This window comes from Cyprinodon variegatus, unplaced genomic scaffold, assembly GCF_000732505.1.
Source record: "Cyprinodon variegatus isolate N-32 unplaced genomic scaffold, C_variegatus-1.0 Scaffold746, whole genome shotgun sequence".
NCBI classification, from domain to species: domain Eukaryota; kingdom Metazoa; phylum Chordata; class Actinopteri; order Cyprinodontiformes; family Cyprinodontidae; genus Cyprinodon; species Cyprinodon variegatus.
The window spans coordinates 154521-172620 of record NW_015151199.1 but is presented as its reverse complement, the minus strand read 5'-3'; the positions used below and the strand labels follow the sequence as shown (position 1 = coordinate 172620).

At 41.6% G+C, this 18100-nt stretch overlaps 2 protein-coding genes across 4 annotated transcripts in view; both read left to right on the top strand.

The window, feature by feature from the left end:
* camsap1 (calmodulin regulated spectrin associated protein 1) overlaps window positions 1–15977 on the top strand; it is a 34113-nt gene extending 18136 nt beyond the window's left edge. Inside the window, exons 5-19 of one of the 3 annotated variants that reach the window (XM_015395573.1) lie at window positions 1268–1348; window positions 1658–1690; window positions 4802–4943; window positions 5114–5253; window positions 5359–5455; window positions 5575–5698; window positions 6381–6466; window positions 7092–7179; window positions 10060–12289; window positions 12592–12728; window positions 12807–13018; window positions 13144–13246; window positions 13349–13461; window positions 13663–13781; window positions 14233–15977. In XM_015395573.1, coding sequence (XP_015251059.1) covers window positions 1268–1348; window positions 1658–1690; window positions 4802–4943; window positions 5114–5253; window positions 5359–5455; window positions 5575–5698; window positions 6381–6466; window positions 7092–7179; window positions 10060–12289; window positions 12592–12728; window positions 12807–13018; window positions 13144–13246; window positions 13349–13461; window positions 13663–13781; window positions 14233–14529 — 4002 coding nt within the window. In that variant the 3' untranslated portion in view covers window positions 14530–15977. Of the gene's footprint in view, window positions 1–1267; window positions 1349–1657; window positions 1691–4801; window positions 4944–5113; window positions 5254–5358; window positions 5456–5574; window positions 5732–6380; window positions 6467–7091; window positions 7180–10059; window positions 12290–12591; window positions 12729–12806; window positions 13019–13143; window positions 13247–13348; window positions 13462–13662; window positions 13782–14232 lie in introns of all 3 variants that reach the window. The other 2 variants (XM_015395571.1, XM_015395572.1) reach the window with 2 other exon arrangements.
* Window positions 15978–16147: 170 nt separating this feature from the next.
* LOC107098095 overlaps window positions 16148–18100 on the top strand; it is an 8094-nt gene continuing 6141 nt past the window's right edge. The window contains exons 1-2 of the mRNA XM_015395556.1: window positions 16148–16453; window positions 16525–16620. Coding sequence (XP_015251042.1) covers window positions 16447–16453; window positions 16525–16620 — 103 coding nt within the window. The 5' untranslated portion in view covers window positions 16148–16446. The remainder of the gene's footprint in view (window positions 16454–16524; window positions 16621–18100) is intronic.

Sequence of the window (18100 nt, the reverse complement as noted above, 5' to 3'; positions counted from 1 at the left end):
GCTTGGAACTGCTTCCGGTTGATCGTAAAGCTGTATGTTTAGAAAAGAAGCTTGAGTCGTAGAAAAAGCTAGAGAATGGGGGGAAAAAAGCAAATTTCAACAAAAGTGGTTGGAAAACATGGAATTCGGGACATGGCTGCAGCCTGTTGATGGGTACAGTTGATGGCATTAAAACTATTTCTAAGAGCATTAAAAAGCATTAAATTTGAGTTATTCATTCCTGTATAAACCCTGACTTCACTGAAACTAAGTGATAATCTGACTGTCTGTTATTTATAATTTATCATCTCTGTACATTGCAATTTTAATTTAATTTTCACATATTTATTCATCTAGTTTTTTAATGAGTGACCTAATCGGCTCCTGTTTAAAGTTTAAGAATGTCTAAAACTTTTTTAGTGTATATTTATTCAGTATTTAATACAGCTGACACGATAAATTGTATAAATTACATTGTAAGTATGTAATATTTTTTTAATTCAACATATTGTGAAAACAATATTTAGCCCTTCATGTTATGAAAAAATGCTCTTAATATAAGAAAACTGAGGTTTAGGAAAATGTCTGCTTATGAATTAATTGTTAGTCGATCAGTAAGATCAATCAACTTTAGATTCATTCACTGATCTATAAATTGCATCTCTAGTCAGAGCTATTGCTTTTACTTTAATCATCTTATGTCAAAATCCAAAAATGGAAAAGCTGCGTTACTGAACCATTTATAACTGGTTGATTGAACTTAATGATATTTGTTTTAGAGTCCGCTAAGCTCTGTCTCTGACATTAGATTATATCTTGATAACTGCGTAATCTGAGCTTTGTGAGAATGGAAAACACAAAATCTGATTATTCATCACAATCAGTTGTGACTTTCCCAGGAAGACTTCTCTGAGGGAATATGTGGGCTGATGATTTTCCAGCTAGTTTATCCTAGCAAAGCCATAGATAGAGGAAACTTTATAGTGAAGTCTTTTTATATGGTGTATTCATCCCATCCTCTTTGATTTTCTAAAAAAAATAAACCAAAAACTTTAAAGCTCTTCAGGTGGCTTGGATGATTTTTGCTGTTAAAGAAAGCTTTTCTTCCCAATAATCGTGTAGAACAAGTTTGCTTGTATTTACAGTGAGCGGCGTAGCCGTCATGTTTGGGTTAAGGCGTTTAGCAAGCCTATTTAGATCTAAAATCATTGTAGTAAGTTCCAACATTCTGTGATTTCTGCTTCATTATTCTATGTTTGAATAGTAGGTGATGTGATTTCTATTGCAGGTGAATATGAAAATGAGGGAGATGATGGAGAGGGAGCACAAAGTCAAGCATCACCCCCTGGAGTCCCCCAGCCACCAAAAGGTAAAAACATTTGTGATTTCTATACAAAGAGTCAGAGAAAGAGAAAATGAATTGAAATGTTTCTCCTTTCCACATCAAGCTGGGTTAAAATAAAAGCATGTTTCATTGAAGCAGCAGCTTCCTCTGTTTGCTCTGGGAATGTGTCTTTGTAATGGCCTTCTGCAGATCAGAAACATCATATCCTCTGTTCTTCTTTCTGGACTTGGGAAGCAGATCTGATCCTTTTTGCTTGTAACCTCTGACTTTTTAATCTCTGCTCCTGTTCCTTATCTGTCCCTCCTTTCCCACTTGTCCCTGCAAACTGGATAGTCTCCCTCCAAATGGTATTGGAAGCTAGTCCCTGTAAGTTGGATGCCCCCTTCCCCTCCCCCAGTACAGCCATTCTTACCAGCTGATTCCTCTTTGCACGTATAGTTTTGTGTTGGTGTGCGCACACACTCCACCATCGCTCATTCACGCTCATTCAGTGCTGCTGTTTGTGGCCAGTGCATCACCAATGGGGGAGAAAAAAAAGACAGACTTCTTTTCCATTCTGGCAAATGTGTCAAACAGGTGTTTGGTATTCCAGCCTTTTAGAGATATTTCCTTTGCTTCTCATCATTTGCTGCTTAAAGCCTAGCTTCACCAGGTCGTGCCGATGTGTGGTTAGTTGCCTGTTCAGAGGTAGACTACTGAGCTACCCCATGCCCACACCTCTCCTTTGCTTTGCAGACCCATCCTTGGCAGCCTCTCCTCACTGATCTGCTTTTGTCATCTTCCCACCAGTCTCTCTCGCTCTATTCTGCGTTCTCACACTAAATGAACTGTTCCTCTGACAGTGACTCTGCTTTGTGTATGTGTCAGCCTGATGCCGTGACCGAGCTGGCCCACTGCATGCTGGAGCCAGAGGATCTCTATGATGTGGTACAGTGCTCTGCTCTGGTCAGCGGAAGGCTCCCTTACACTGCTGGATAAAGTGTTATCCTGATACTTACTGATTCTCTTTGTTAAACAGAAAAAAATATCTGATAATAAACCAGCTTAGAAATGACCAGAGTTAATACAAGATGCCTTTTTTTAATGATGATTCAATGTTTAAACAGAATAATTTGACCAAAGCAACCTGGTCCTTTGTGGAATAATAATGGCCACCTAAACCCAGTGATGACTGAAGTCATATGTTAGTCGACTTTATTAAAACCCCCTATATCCCTATACAGGAGTATTGGTCCCCCTTTTTTTGCTGTGGTATTTTATAATGTAATGGAAGTTTTGTTTTGACCTGGAGAAGTTGATTATGTCCTGTTGGATTAATCTTCATGAAAGGTTTCCCTGCAATCCCAAGTTTTCTCCTTGAGTAGCTTTTCTTTTTGTTTATTTTTAAACAAACACATATGAGCACAGATTGCTAAACATTTCTTGATACACACAGAATATATTTAAGAGTGCATGGGAAGATAATCGAAATAGTATCCAGAATCCAGGGAGGAGATTGACACAGAATGTGAAATGAAGATGGACAGTTAATATATTATAACCATCTGTGCGAATCACTTCAGTCAGGGATGCATCTCACTATAGTTAGCATCTCCTCACAAAATAATCAGACTTCAATTATATGTGAGCAGTTAGAGCCTCCATACTATACTCCTCCTTCACTTTCTGCTTCCACTGTATAACTGGGTAGCAGTAAATGCATCCATTATATTGTCTCCATTTATCTCCAGTAATCAGTGGTTCATGTATTTTTGATCTCTGGTGTAGCTACACATTTTCAGGATTTTAATAGCAGCCAATCAGTACCTAGAATGTTGTCTATCTCAGTCTTTACCTGCCTCCATTAAGGAAGTTTCATTGGGCAATCTCAGAATATTAGTGTTTGAGAATCGCTTCATATTTTCTCCAGCAGAGCCTACACCACTAAGGGTTTCTTAGTTTGCTGTATTGAAAGTTTTTTTTTTTTTTTTTTGTTTCGATTATTTCTTCCCCCTGATAATATAAATCATCATTGGAAAAAAGCATTTTTGTATTTATTAAGTCTATCTTTCTCTGATAGTTAAATCAAGACATTTAGCAAAGCAACAAAGGTAAAAAAAAAAAATGTGCAATCACAGGATTGGTTTTATCATAGCACTGTATGTTGAGCCTTTAATTGGTTGCTAACTGTAGCCGCTGTGACCTGTAGGTTTATAGAATAGCGCAGGTTAAAGCTTAAATTGTTTGATTTGTGTTAATTTTAGGTGTAGATGTTTCTAGTTGGTTATGTTGTACTAAATGTGAGATGCTTCTAGAACTGTTCTTTTTTCTGTTCCAAAAGGTTTTTCTTTAAAGCTGTCTATTAGTCTTTTTTTATACAAATTACTCCAAGTCAGAACCTATACCTGCAGTAGAACCCGCTTACACAGATGATGATGATGACTGACATTGCAGTCATAATATTTAGCCAAACTATCCTCTGATATCATACAGCCCTTAAAAGTGAACGCTTCACTGTTTGTTCACTGCTTCCAAGCAACATCACTAATATTGATCATCTGATTGTGTCAAAAATACCTCTTGGACCTTTTCACTGTTTTACGGTCGCAACCACAAATATCAGGGTATTTTTATTCTTAAATTAAGCTAAGTTTAACATAAAGGAGTGCAAAACACTGGAGTTAAAGATAACGTATGGATTTCAGAACGATTCATCAGTAGGTTACTAAATGTTTATTGTATCTGAGCCAAACCTCCATTACTACATTTTTATTTTTCTTCAGATTTTTCTAACTGCTTTAAAAAAAGCATTTGACTAAAATCCATACTTTGTTTTCATTTCCCAAAGTTATGCACCAAGTGTTGGTTTATCGAATAAAATCAAATGGAAGTTTTTCAAGTTTGTGGTTAAAACTTTACAAACATTGAACCATCTGAATGTCTCCAAATAGCAGTGATGTATCTAAGAAGTTTATTTTTATTAAAATCCCACGAATAAAAGGCTAAACAGACCTTTTATCATCAGCTTTTTTTTTTAGTATTTGCAGTAACTGTGACGCTGGACACCCAGTGCTGATTTCCCTCGCTGTCTCTAAGTGGGCCAGTGATTAGTCCAGTTTCCATCCCAGTCAGCTGCTTCGTGCAGCGTAGTTAAACTGGGTTTCCTCTGCAGCGATCTGCTTAACAACCAGAGGCTGACCTTCCTCTCTGATGTTCATGCCACAATCTAACACCTTCACCTCCATCTCCCAGCTAACCAGTTCTTCAGGGTTCTCCCTAATCTGGTAGATTATTGTTCAATTTCAAAGAGGTTTCTAAAATGACAACCTTTGTTTTCCTGGGGGAACCCTGACCCACTGCCTTCATCAGTTGCTTTTGAGCTGCTTTGATTGATGCCTTTCAGACCCGGCATTAATTCAAAGCTCTGCCTCTTGTTACTTTAGGGATGATATTTGTTTCTATTTTTTGAAAGCCTGAACATCTCCCCCTGCTGGTTAGGTCCGGTACCGCCGAGAGCATGCGTCCGGTCGCCAGCTGCCCTTCTTCCCCCTGCTGGAGGACCTCATGAGGGACGTTTGTGATGGAGCTGCACTGCTCGCAGTGGTTCATTTCTACTGCCCTGATATCATGAAGCTAGAAGGTAGGAAACACTTGACAGCACCACACTGAATGTAGCATCCATGTGTGATGCTATTTTTATTAGGCGCATATGGCCAAAGGTTCCTCTGTGCCCAGTGTGATGTTTCCAGCCGTGAGGTCATTGAGCTGTATCCTGATCTGACCCGACCCGCTCTCTGCCTCTCTGATCAGATATTTGCCTGAAGGAAGTTCCCTCCATCGCTGATAGTCTGTACAACATCCAGCTGCTGAGAGAGTTTGCCAGCGAATATCTGAATAAAAGCTGCTATCTGACGATGGAGGACATGCTCTATTCACCGCTTGTTCTCAAGGTACCAAACCTGAAGGATTTAGAGTTTCTTTACCAAAACAATCCAGCTGTTTCCCTGCCTTTTGAATGCCAACCCTCCTGTCCATGCTTCTCACTCTCTCTGCAGCACAACGTCATGGTGTTCATCGCTGAACTGTTCTGGTGGTTTGAGACGGTCAAACCAGAGTTTGTTCAACCCAGAGACCTTCAAGAGTTTAAAGATGGTAGGAATCGCATCCAGTCAATCTTACCTCTCAGGAGGAGGGGATTTAATGCAAGGTTTCAGCTCCGCTCAACACGCAGCATTATTTAAAGTTCTAATCATTTACCGTTTTCTGTTTAGCTCGAGCCATAGCTCATCCCAAGAGTGCCCGCCCATCAGTGCCCATCTCTAACGCCACCAAGCGCAGCTTTCTGACCAGTCCTGGCGTGGCAGAGAACCAGAGCAGCCCTGAAGTCTGTAACAGGTACTTCCTGCACCCTGAAGGCTCTGACCCTCTGTAAGTCTTTTCTCATCTTTCTTTACATTCCCCTTATCATCCTCTTTCCAGTTCAGTGTACTTCTGTGTCTAGGGCTGCAACCAATGATTATTTTGCAAATCGATTTATCTGTTCACTATTTTTTCAAATAATCGATTATTAAATGGGTAGCCAAAGGTTCCTTAAAGAAGATTTTTTTATTTAGGAAATTCAACAAGGGGAAACTAAAACATTTCAACTCGACAAGTTCTGGATAGAACATATTGACAGTTGAAAATGTTTTTTCATCTTAAATGCAAAACATTTACATATTTTTTTACAGCTTTGGTATAAGTATTGCTCTAATTTGGTTGCCCTGTCAGTTAAAGGCCTGGTTTAAAGTCTCCATACTCCAGTTAACAATTAATCAATTATTGAATTAGTTGACGATTATTTCAATATATTTTATATTAATATATTATATTAATCAGGATTAATCCAGTTGATTGTTTCAGCCCTATCTGTGTCATTAATTAGATTATCTAAACTCATTCCAGCTGTTAAAATGTTGTCTCTGTTATACCTTGTGAGAAAATTGTTTGTCTTGTTTTTTTTTTTTGTTTTTTTTTTTTTAATTTATTTTTTTGCACTGGAGGTTTTACTGTTTGTGTTTGTTTTGTTTGCTCTCAGTAAAGGGGGTCCCACCTTCAGTCCCTCACACCCACTGCTCCCTCTCAGGCAGAGACAACAGAAGCAGCAAGGTGATGACAGCGGAGGTAAATACAAGACTGTCCTTCCTACACTGTGCAATTTAAAAGAAATAAAACTTATACTATTATTGCATGACAGACTAAATTATGTGCAACTCTTCATCTCTGCCTCCACTTCAAATTTGATGCTTGAACCTCGCACCGTCACTGTTACCTACTAAACAATAAGCGACTTTCCAAGCCTGCACCAGATCAGGGTGACATTTATCTGTGCTGCTTGACATCCATACAAATTACAAAGAGGGAAAATGAATCATGTGTCTGGGGAAAAGAGAGCCAGTTGGGATGCTAGTTTACAGAGAGAAGTTAAGACCAGGTATATCTCAACTTTATGGGCAGTATTAGAAAAATAAACATCAGCCTGCTGAATGTTTATTCATTCATTTACTAATACTAAATTAATGAGTTCTGTAGATTGAAAATGTTTGATCAAACATTTATGTCCTTTAATTAATAAATGAGAAAGTTCCGCAAAATGTCCATTATAAAGCGCATCAAAGTCTGGTAAAAGTGCATAAAGAAATAATCCAAGAGATAGGTTGGGCGGCCGATGATCGCACAGTGCAAATTGGGCATAAGAATGAAGGATCTGGTTCATGTTCTTATTGGACCTTTTTTATTTTTGCTCTAGGTCCAAGAAACCGGTCCAACTCCCTGACACAGATGGACAAACAACAACTCAGAGGATCTGCTGCAACGTGGACCGACAAAAGGCAAAGGTGCTTCACCAAAATACAAGTATTCACAGTACCCTGAAAAAGTATTCACACCCCAAAGAATTTCAATTTTTGCCACATTTTATTGGGTTTTTACATGATTGACCTCCACAAAGAAGCATGCCATTCAGAAATGTAATAACATGCATGCCAATGTGGACATGGAGGCCTCTCCTGGATTATGTGTGAGCTGACATCATCTGGGTACTAATAACTAAAATGTTATAACCTTAGTTTAAGTTAGTGTTTTGTGGCGGCTATCATGGCATGTTAGCTCTGTATAATGAAAAATCTGAATAAATATAAAGGGAGAAAAAATAGTGGAAGGAAAAATTTTCCACTGTACCCCTACAGGAATCTGTGGCCAGTATTTGTCAGTGGTAATCTAAAAAAAAGAGTCCATCTTTTTGTGAATTAAGTCGATGTATTTCTACAGCTGTTCTGTGAAGAACTGGTAAGTTTGTTTTGAAACATTTGCAAAAACAAAACTTGATAGAGATTCAAGATAGCAAACATATGAATGATGAAACCATGGAGATATTTAAAGAAGATTTAGCCGATAACTCCTATAATTCCTCCTATCTGAAGGTAACTGAATGAATGGAATCAAGAACTGGTGGCAAAATTTTAAAATAAAAAATCTTAGGTACAGAACAGTGTTGGCCTAGTGGTTAGAGGAGTGCGCCTGTGCTCTGAGAAGGTTGCAGGTACCCGGTTCGATTCTCCACAGTCTCCACTCTGAGTCTCTGAGCAAAACCCCTGATTGCTCCCCTGCAGCCACTCGATGGCAGCCCACTGCTCCAAAAGGGAGGGTCAGAATGCAATATTTACACATAGTGGGACAATAACGGGATTTACAAGATCTGTTTCTTAATGTTTTGGGTTTTTGTAGATAACATAACATTGAACGTTAAGCAGCTTTTTAATGCAGAGTATTTAAAACCTTGCCTGAATACAGAAAGAGTTCTCCTATTCCCATTACTGGGATTAAATGTTTGTTCAACAGGAAAACCTGTTAAGTTTTGTATTAAAAAGTCAAATCAAATAGATGCTGCCTGTGAGTGTGATAAAGGTTTGACACCACCATCTTGGACTGACTGTCTGACCAGGAAAGTCAACATGGAAATTCACAGTAACATTAGCTGCAGCAGGGGCGGATCTAGAAAAATAATTATGGGGTGGCGAGAGGGGGGCAGGGATTTTTAAGGGGTGGCAACATATGGCGTTTGTTTACACTGAATTTAATCACAGTTATCACAGTTTGGTGAGAATAGTATGTACAGTACTAGTGTTTCATGTGAAACAGTTCATATTAATAATACATCGTACAATGTGATCTCACTTAATAGGAGATAGAAGAATGATAACACTACTTCTAGAGGGGCATTATCACAGGAAAGGTATTAAAGTAAGACACAGGTGCTGAGTCATAGATGTGTGAGATTGACTGTCAGAGAGGCAGCTTTGCAGCATTTGCACAAGAAGAAACTATAGAAAGAAAAAGTTACCTATCAGAGATCTATGGACTAAGCTGGACTAAAGTGAGCATAACTACACAGTAGAAATAAATGGGTCAAGGCACCCAAACAAGGTACCAGACATCTATGTATTGTTTACTCTGAACACACATTTACCACATTTGTTCCTCAGTAACTTGACATACAGCAGTTAAGGCAATATGAAAGGGACATTTCATGCATGTAAATATGCTGTAGATATAGCTGCTGTATCAATAAATCAACAAAAAGGCAGGTACTGTATGTTACATCAAAATCTCCACAAATCTGAAAAGAAGCAACATAAAAATACATTTGGCTTCCAGTCTGAAAAAGTACAAAACATTTTGTGAGAAGGTACATACAAGTCATTTCTGGATAGTTTCATACTATATATACAAAAAAGAAACAACAACACTGCTTCATATTAAGCAGGATTTACACCAATGTCACATTTTTAACTTTACTTTTAACACTTTTGGTTTTATTAAAGGGAATATCAGATTTTCTCAGGTGCCAAAACAAAATGTAACAGGTCTGTAAAGGCTCACCAGAGAGCATAACATAAAGTTGACATGACTATAACAGGTGAATGCAGCGATTTCCATGTTGCTCAGCAAAACGCTTCACAACTTTATTTAGATCCAATGCCTTTGTGCGCTTTGATTTGAGTACAACCAAACTTGATCGTCTCTTTTCTGTCATAGTTGACCGCAAATATTTTTTTATGAGCCTGAGACGTCAGGCCTAACTAGTTAGAGAAATAACGTTCTGCAACCTGATTTTTATCATCTCAAAATCAGCATTGCAGCTATGCTAGCAACATTGTGCTTTCATTATGTTTTAATTTCTCGATAGATAGTTAATCAATTTTTCCCTGTTTCATCCTGTGTCTCCTCTCTCCATGACCCCTGGCTCCCTCACTTTGCCCCATTCGGTTTTCAAAACTAATCAGTCTCAGTCGCTCTCGCGTCATCTCGTGCTGCATTCACTGCAGTCCGACATTGGAAATTAGCGGTCGTAATTCTCAAATGATCCATAATTTATAAGCCTCGCCACCCCTACCGCCAGCTGGGGTGGCAGCAGGGGTGGCAAGGCTGTCATTTAGGGTGGCATTTGCCACCCTATGCCACCCCAGTAGATCCGCCTATGAGCTGCAGACATTCATAGGTGAGACTAGAGACGGCTGGTTATGGGGAAGATGTGCAAGAATACAAAATGGTTCAGAAAACACGGAGGTGGCATCATCATGCTGTGGGAATACTTTTGTTTCCTGTCAGATTTAGAGAAAACAAACTGTTGAGATGAAATAGTTCAGCCTCCAGTAAAGGTAACCATTGGCCTGTAAAGATAAACTGAACATAATAAATGTTCTCCTTTTTTTCAGACCCCTGTCTACGCTCAGCCCCTTCATGCTCCACTCAGCCACTGACAGCGACGCAGACGTGGCCTCTGGTGATAGTGTGAGTCTGGCTCGCTCAATTAGTAAGGACAGCCTGGCGTCCAACATCACCAACATCACGCCCAAACATCAGGGCGCCGTCCAGCAGTCGTCAATCGCTGCCATGAGAAGAATCAACGGCCACAATCTTCTGAGTAATGTCAACATGGAGGACGGGGAAGAAACTTTAGTTGTTTCCAGGACTGATGCCTCCACCATCCCAAAACGGGTGGATACAGCAGGAGCAGGAGCCAAAGCTGCTTCTGAGGGCTTTTACCTGGAACCACTGATGCCTGCTGTCCTGAAAACAGCTAAGGAGAAGTCTGTCTGCCTGAACAAAGAGGAGGAGAGTGGGGAGGGGCCTCGCTCAGCAGGTAGGGGCTCTTTACGCCGAGGAGATGGACCTTCTGCCGCAGTCCGAAGAAAAGCCCCGTCTGATCTCAGCCAGGTTTCTCCTCCAGGCAAGGAAGACATTCTGCCAGAGGAGCAGCGGCAGTCTGATTTCAGACCAGTCCTCACCAGCAGAGAAACGGCTGAAGGTTTCTACCTCCATTCAGATTCTGAGGAACCAAAGAATATCAATGGCCCAGAGGCTGAGCTAGGAGACCTGGATGAGGAGGAAGAAGATCTGGATGAAGCTCTGACCACTAAAGACTCGAACCATCCGAGGAAAGCTTACAGCGACGCTGATGAAGAAGAATCAGCCAAGCTCCAGGAGGACCTGAATGTTAAAGAACATGAAGACAAGGACTTCAATGGAGGCAGTGGACGCTCCAGCCCCTGCCTCAGCACACACTCCCAAGCTAGTAGCATGGCTAGCGGCAGCGTGCGCATGACATCCTTCGCTGAGCGTAAAGCTCAGCAGCAGCGCTTCGGCAGCAATCACGACCTGCGCTCCAGTGCCTCCAGCTCTCAGAGGACCACTCCAGACGGATCAGAGAGCAGCGGGCCCCTGTCCAATTCCTGGAGAATCAAGAGAGATCAGAGCCCGTCGTCTCCCTCAGGGGGATGCTCTCGCCCGGGTGAGGGTGGTACAAATGTGCTGGCCTCTGAAATCGTTCAGCTCCGGATGCAGCTAGAGGAGAAGCGCCGCGCCATCGAGCACCAGAAGAAGAAGATGGAGGTGCTGGCAGCGCGGCAGAGGCAGAAGCTGGGGAAAGCAGCCTTTCTGCACATCGTTAAGAAAGGTGGAGGAAGAAGCGACACGTTACCCAGCTCACTAAAAGCCGACATCTGTAAAGACGAGCTGAATGGGGAGAAAGGACCCTTAAGTAAAGACGATATGTGTGTTGATACCCTGCGGGGGGAGAAGGAGGGGGAGGGCACGGGCCCTCCAGGTGCCTTAGAAGCAGACAAGAAGGGAAACGGTGGAAGCTTTTATCTAGATGAAGAGTTGGACCTGAACGAGTGCAGCCGCTCCATCGAGCTGCTGAACGAGGCCATCGGCAGCATCCAGCAGCAGATGATGCAGCTGTCACTGCAGCAGGAGATGCTGATGAAACAGAATGTACAATCCCCAGCTGGTGCCGCTCCACCACCTCCTCCTCACACAGGGGATAAGAATGGAGACTCAAAGGCAGGAGGAGGCTTTCACTTTGTGGAGCACCTCTCTGGGACCAGCAGCGCTCCAACCAGGAAACCCCCCAAGCTAAGCTCGGGCCGGAGCTCCAGGTCAAAGCCCTCTGAGTTAAAGTTTGCTAAGGACCAGAGCCGACAGGCCCCCAGGACCCCCACGCCTTCTCAAGGGGGATCCGAGACATTCCCAAACCCACGGCAGTTAGCAGGGGGCAGGTCCCCTAGAGCTGAGCAGCCCGGCAGCCCCAAAAGACCCACACCCGCAGAGATCATGGACAGACCGGGATCCGGGCACATCAGGAGCGCCACCTTTCGCCTTCATGACGAGGCCAACATGCGCCTGCCGACCCGCGTAGACCTGACCTCTCTCTCTGCTCCAGAACTGTTGGACGAGTGCCTGCCTGGTTCGCAGAGAGAGGGAGAGCACAGATCGCAAGGGAAAGAGGGCGTGTCTTCAGAAGAGGCGCAGCGCAGCAAAGCCCACCTCATAGAGGTGGATCTGTCTGAGCTGAAGGCCCCCGAGGAAGAGGAGGCATCTGAGGACAGACAGATGGAGGATGGCGATGGAGAGCAGAAGTCTGTCCTGGGCTTCTTCTTTAAGGTAAAGCGGAAAATCTTTCTTTCTTCATGATGGATCATGGAGCATTTGGAAAACATTTTTAGTTCTGGTCTTAATGCAGTGTTCCTAAATGCTTCAAAAAGTAGGAAATGTTTGGTGCTTCCAGGAGGAGCAGGATGGAAAAATACATTCCGTCATTTCATAACTCTTTCCTCTACTACAGTTAAAGGCAGTCAACACTTCAGCAACTACTGAACATCAATGCTGAAGGTTAAATGTGGAAAAAATGCCCAATTTTTAAAGAAAAATTGATGAAATGGTGTATATAATTTTCCATGTTCCAGGATGAGCAGAAAGCCGAAGACGAACTTGCTAAGAAGCGGGCGGCATTCCTGCTGAAACAACAGAAGAAAGCTGAAGAGGCGCGCATCCGCAAACAGCAACTAGAGGCAGAGTCCGAACTAAAACGGGACGAAGCCAGGTAGCTCACTTCCTCAGCGACAGCACAGGTGTCGTATCACTCCACAGAATGCTGAAATGTACGTTTCATTTCGACTAGACGAAAGGCCGAGGAGGAGCGTCTGCGTAAAGAGGAGGAGAAGACGCGAAGGGAGCTAATAAAGCAGGAGTACCTGCGGAGGAAGCAGCAGGAGATGTTAGAGGAGCAAGGCCTGGTGAAACCCAAAACACCCAAACCCAAGCAGAAACACAAACACAAGGCAGTCATCAGAGAGGAATCCAGTGATCATTTCTCCAAGTGCTCTTCCACACGTAAGAAACTTCACCTTTTTTCTCTTTAGCCTGCTTCTGATTCACATCTTTTCTGTCTGCTTTGGTAAAAAGCTTAACAAATGGCTGCATAATTAAATCTTGATGCTCTTATTTGTTGCTTGCAGCTGACAACCTGAGCAACGCCCAGTCAGGCTCCAATCTGTCTCTGGCCTCTGCAGCTACAAACGAAGCCGACAGCGTCAACTCCGGAGGAGCCGGCTCTCAGCGGTAAATTACAAACTGATTGCATTTGTATTTGTAAGCTTGTTAATTGTTGATCTGTTGATTAATGAATTATCTTTTCCTTTTTTTTTTTCTTTCCATGTCCAGCTGTGACTCAGTGGAGTCGTTTCCAGGCAGTCGTAACAACAGCCGAGCCGCAGAGAGAGACTGGGACAACGGCTCCACTGCATCCTCCATCACCTCCATGGCAGAATACACTGGTGAGAAAGAGACTCAGATCTCCTCTGGCTTTAGTTTGTAGTTTCAACAGCTCTGAATTCGTATGGAAAAATTAGGCCAATCTAATCTTTGTTTGGTTTTATTGTTGTTTTTGGTCATTTTTTTTATCTTCATTTTATTCCGATTTATCAGTCTTGTTTTGCTTCCTTATAATGTTATTCTTTTCTTTTTTTCTTTTTTAGGTCCTAAACTATTCAAGGAGCCGAGTGCCAAGTCAAATAAGCCAATCATACATAATGCAATCTCTCACTGCTGCCTGGCAGGGAAAGTCAACGAGCCCCAGAAGAACCAGATCCTGGAGGTCAGTTCTGCAGCTTAGATTAACTGTCCATACACATTTTTCTGGTTATTGCTCCCCTTACCTGTCAGTTGAGGTGAGGCATAGTTAAAGTTTGCTGCTGTTTAATAACTAATCCAGGCATTCCTGGATTGTTTTCCAGCCCAACTCAGCTTTAGATATCTTTACACGACCTGATCTAGAACCTTGCTGCTTTGTTCCTGTTTGTCAGATACTGAATGTAACTGTTTGCACTGGGTTTGACTTATTGATCGAGTGAAGAGAGCTAAACACCGATGAACATCACAGTTTTCCATTCATTTGAAAAGAAAGGGAAGCTTAAAAACATTAAGTGTCATTAAGCAGGACAGTTTAAAAACCAACCAGTATGATCTTTTGGTTTTTCTTCCTTCCAATGTTTTGAACCAGGATTGTTGTCTTCATTAGTTTTATTTTGTCTGTGCTCCGTTATCAGGAGCTGGAGAAATGCGAATCCAACCACCTGATGATCCTGTTTCGTGACGGCGGCTGCCAGTTCCGGGCGCTCTACTCGTACTTCCCTGACACCGAGGAGATCCATAAGCTGACGGGCACCGGACCCAAGAGCATCAGCAAGAAGATGATCGACAAGCTGTACAAGTACAGCTCTGATCGCAAACAGTTCACCGTCATCCCTGCCAAGACGGTGTCAGTCAGCGTGGACGCCTTGACCATCCACAACCACCTGTGGCAGGCCAAGAGAGGTGCTGTGCCAAAGAAAACGGGGAAATAGACTGGTTTTAGATCCATCATCCCGCCTCCCCGCCCAGCACAGTCTGAATATCTACTGTGATGTCACAGTGATAGCTTCAGGTTGATGTTGGTTGTTATGAAGCAAGCATGTGGGAGAACCTCCATTTTGACATGAAATATTTCTTAGTTCAGCGCTGTCATGGTTGAAACCTAAAACCTAACACCCTTCCTCTTCTGGATAATTCAGGCCTTAAGGTGGAGACATTCGTTTGACCCGTTTAGGACCGTTTCTGATTCTACAGGAAGCTGCACCGTCAGGCTGACATCAGTGGTTTGCTGCTCAGAACCATCTTCTTTCTGTCTGACGGGGAGGGCGGTTCTAACCGGTTCTCCTTCTAGTCACATCCATTTGCCTTTCTCATACATCATGGTACTATTAGGTGTTTTTATTCCGCTGCTTTTTAACTGATGGTGTAGCAGCGGGTTTGTGTGTCAGAAATAAAAACGGCTCCGATTATTTTAAGGACCCTTTTATTTGTTAAAACATCCCGTTTTCTGTTTTCTGGATGTTTTGAAGAAGGGGGGTTGTTGACAGGGCTTAAGAAAATAATGCTCTTTATTTTGTTTGTTTTCTTTAGCTTTTTAAAATATTTTTGTCATGGAAGCGTTGTTCCAGTTTACGAAGGCGTTATGTGTTTTTATCATAACGGGATTTCTCTGATGTTTAGAGCTTTGTTGTTTTATTTTCTCTCCACCGGGCACTCCTGAATCATCCTGTACAAAGGTGCACTCATGAATACTTGTCACGGCTTCTTTTCATGCAATGTAACTCCTCTGAGTATTCGTGTCCCGTCTTTATTCACACGGGCGGGGAGGACCCCCTCCTCGTTTCGAAGGGTGCTTCCTGCTCAGCTCCAGTGACAGTATTTGATATCCTCTCGCAAAGGGTTTGTGGTTCAGTTGTGTTCCAACATTAAAGAGCATTCCTCCAAGGTGTTGACAAGCACTGCCACATCGTCTCTTCTTCACTGTCTTGGCGAAACCGTTGAAAATGCTTCTTCTTTTTGTTAAATAAACCATTCGTTGGCCTCGAGAACAACCGGAAGTGTCGCACAAGCACTTTACTATCTGTCGGGTTGCATTAGTTTGTCTTTTAAAAGGGCATTGAAATGACAAACTTGATTGGTAACACTGCTGTTTGGGTAAAAATCCAACACTAAAGATTGAATCCTGATGACTACAAGCTGAAGGGCCTCCACTGAAGCGTTACTACTGCTGTCTCTCCAAAAGCCACTCGATACTTGATGAATCGTTTGCTGCATTTTGATGTCTTTTGGGGGGCGGCCGCAAAGTGGTCTTTAAATGTATGAAAGTATATTTTTATGTTATAACTAAAAGATTGTATTGGCATTTGATCACCTTTTTTTTTGTTACACTAGTGTACTTTTCATCCGTGTTTGATTTTTACCTTTGATCCCATGTCATCTATTTATTTTAAAATGGAAGCACTGAATAAATTTCCCAAGTGAATAAAAGTCACTTTTTTCCATTTCTTTCTTGTTTTTGACCATCACTGTTAATGTTTTTTTTTTTTTTTAGTTTTTCTGGCACCACACTAACTTCACTTTTTTGGTTTGGTTCTTCATGCCACTGCATTTTCTTACTGGGATTTTTGTCAGAAAATTGATGCTGCTTGGTTTTCACAGAGCAAACGGGAAAAATTTATCTAGAGGTATGTAAGTAAAGTCATTAAAACACCTTTTGGACCTCCCCGTGTTCAAACTGCAGCTCACTCTGCTGCCCAACTGGAACCGCGGCTTTAACGCCAGCTTCATAACCATGGTGAGGCGTGATCCTCCTTGGTAACCAATCCTGGTTGTTCAGGCGATGACATAACTATCAAACTCTAAACTGTCCATCCAGAGTCAAACAAAGATCTGCGCTCTGCCAGCTCAGAATGAAGGGTGAGTGATGAGATCTAATGCTGCGGCTGATTTTTGATATAAAATGTGATTGATGCTGTATGCTTCCACAGGTGTGGTGGCTCTCGCTCTGTTGCTGGGAAGTGTTCATCTCAGCCACCCCTGTCAAAAGGTGAAAAATGTTTTGGTCTGCTCGGACGCTCTAACAAGTGAGAACTTTTTTAACTTTGAACCAGTCCAAAATTTAGCAAACTGCCTTCAAACCAGATTAAAAAATGCTTTACTTTGAGAAATTCTGGAGGAACTGGAACTCTTTGAAATTGGCCTTACAGTATCTGATTGGTCAGAGAGGTTTCTGCTGTCAGACACTTTTTATTTGGGAAGATTTTAATGCTGAATAAACAGACCATGGGCATCAAAATGATGGAAGTCAAACCCTAATTTGTTTAATGACTAAAACTTAGCATTCCTTCAGTGCACTGAGCTCTGCTGCTCTTTTTTTCCTGTACAGCTCATCCATAGCATTCCCTCCTCAGTTTAAGCTTTTGTGGTTTAGCCATGAATTCACCTTCAGTTATTTTTCTTTTTCAGCCGCAATGTTATACATCTGCTGCTGTTTGGGATCTTTGTCCTGCTAATTGCTTGGTTTAGGCTGAATCCAAGTTGCCCATTTGACTCTAAAGTATTCTGTAATACAATAAAGAAGACTACAAGCTGCCCAGTATAACAAGCCCTAACCATCAACCCTCCACTACCGTGCCTAACAGTTTGCATGCTGTCTGGTTTCTACCAGATATGGAAAAGTTTATTCTGTCTCTACATTGGTCTCTCCTGCCAGTGGATGTTGTTCCAGACATTTACTGTTAATTTAGAAGCACCTTTGATCGTGTTGTTCTTTTTGTAATTTTAGGGACTCTTTAGGCAATCCATCCAGACTGTGCTTGTTCTGCCTTTTTCCTGTTTTTTTTTTTGTTTTGTTTTTTTGTCATTAAGTTTAACTTAAAAATCTGGACTGCAAAAATGATCTGGATATAAGTAAAACATTTCTTAAATTAAGTGTATTTAGCCTTAATTTGAGCAGGTAATTGAGATGATTTGCCAATAAAATGTGTTTTATTACTCTGAAAACTAGATAATTAGATAATTTGTACTTAAAATAAGACAATGCAATTGTGTTTTTCTTATTTTGAATATAAATTGTATTGTTCCATTGGCAAAGTGTCTCGCCTCCTCGATTCAAGAACAAATGCACTTATTTTAGGAAAAAATGACTTAAGATGTACATTTTCTTCAGTGCGAGGACTGTAGAGCCTTAATGAAGCTCTATTTTAAATATTTTTTTTTTATTATACAGCTCGGTGCTGGATAGATTTTGCTCGTACATTTGTTTCATGGAAAATCAGCAGCTGCCTCAAAAAGTTTTACAGTTTTAAAAGTTCCCTCCCAGCTTTCTCAGATATAATATACAGCTTCAGCTCCTTCTCTAAAGTCCATGTTAATGTATAAAAAAAATTATTAAATGATAAAAGCGTGATTTGAGGTTTGATTTAAATGTTTTTTAAGAACCTGACACAGACCCAGTCATTTTTATTACTCTTCAAACTACAGTGGTCTGCAAAAGTTTGGGCAACCTTGTTAATTTCCATGATTTTCCTTCATAAATCGTTGGTTCTTCGGATAAAAAAAATC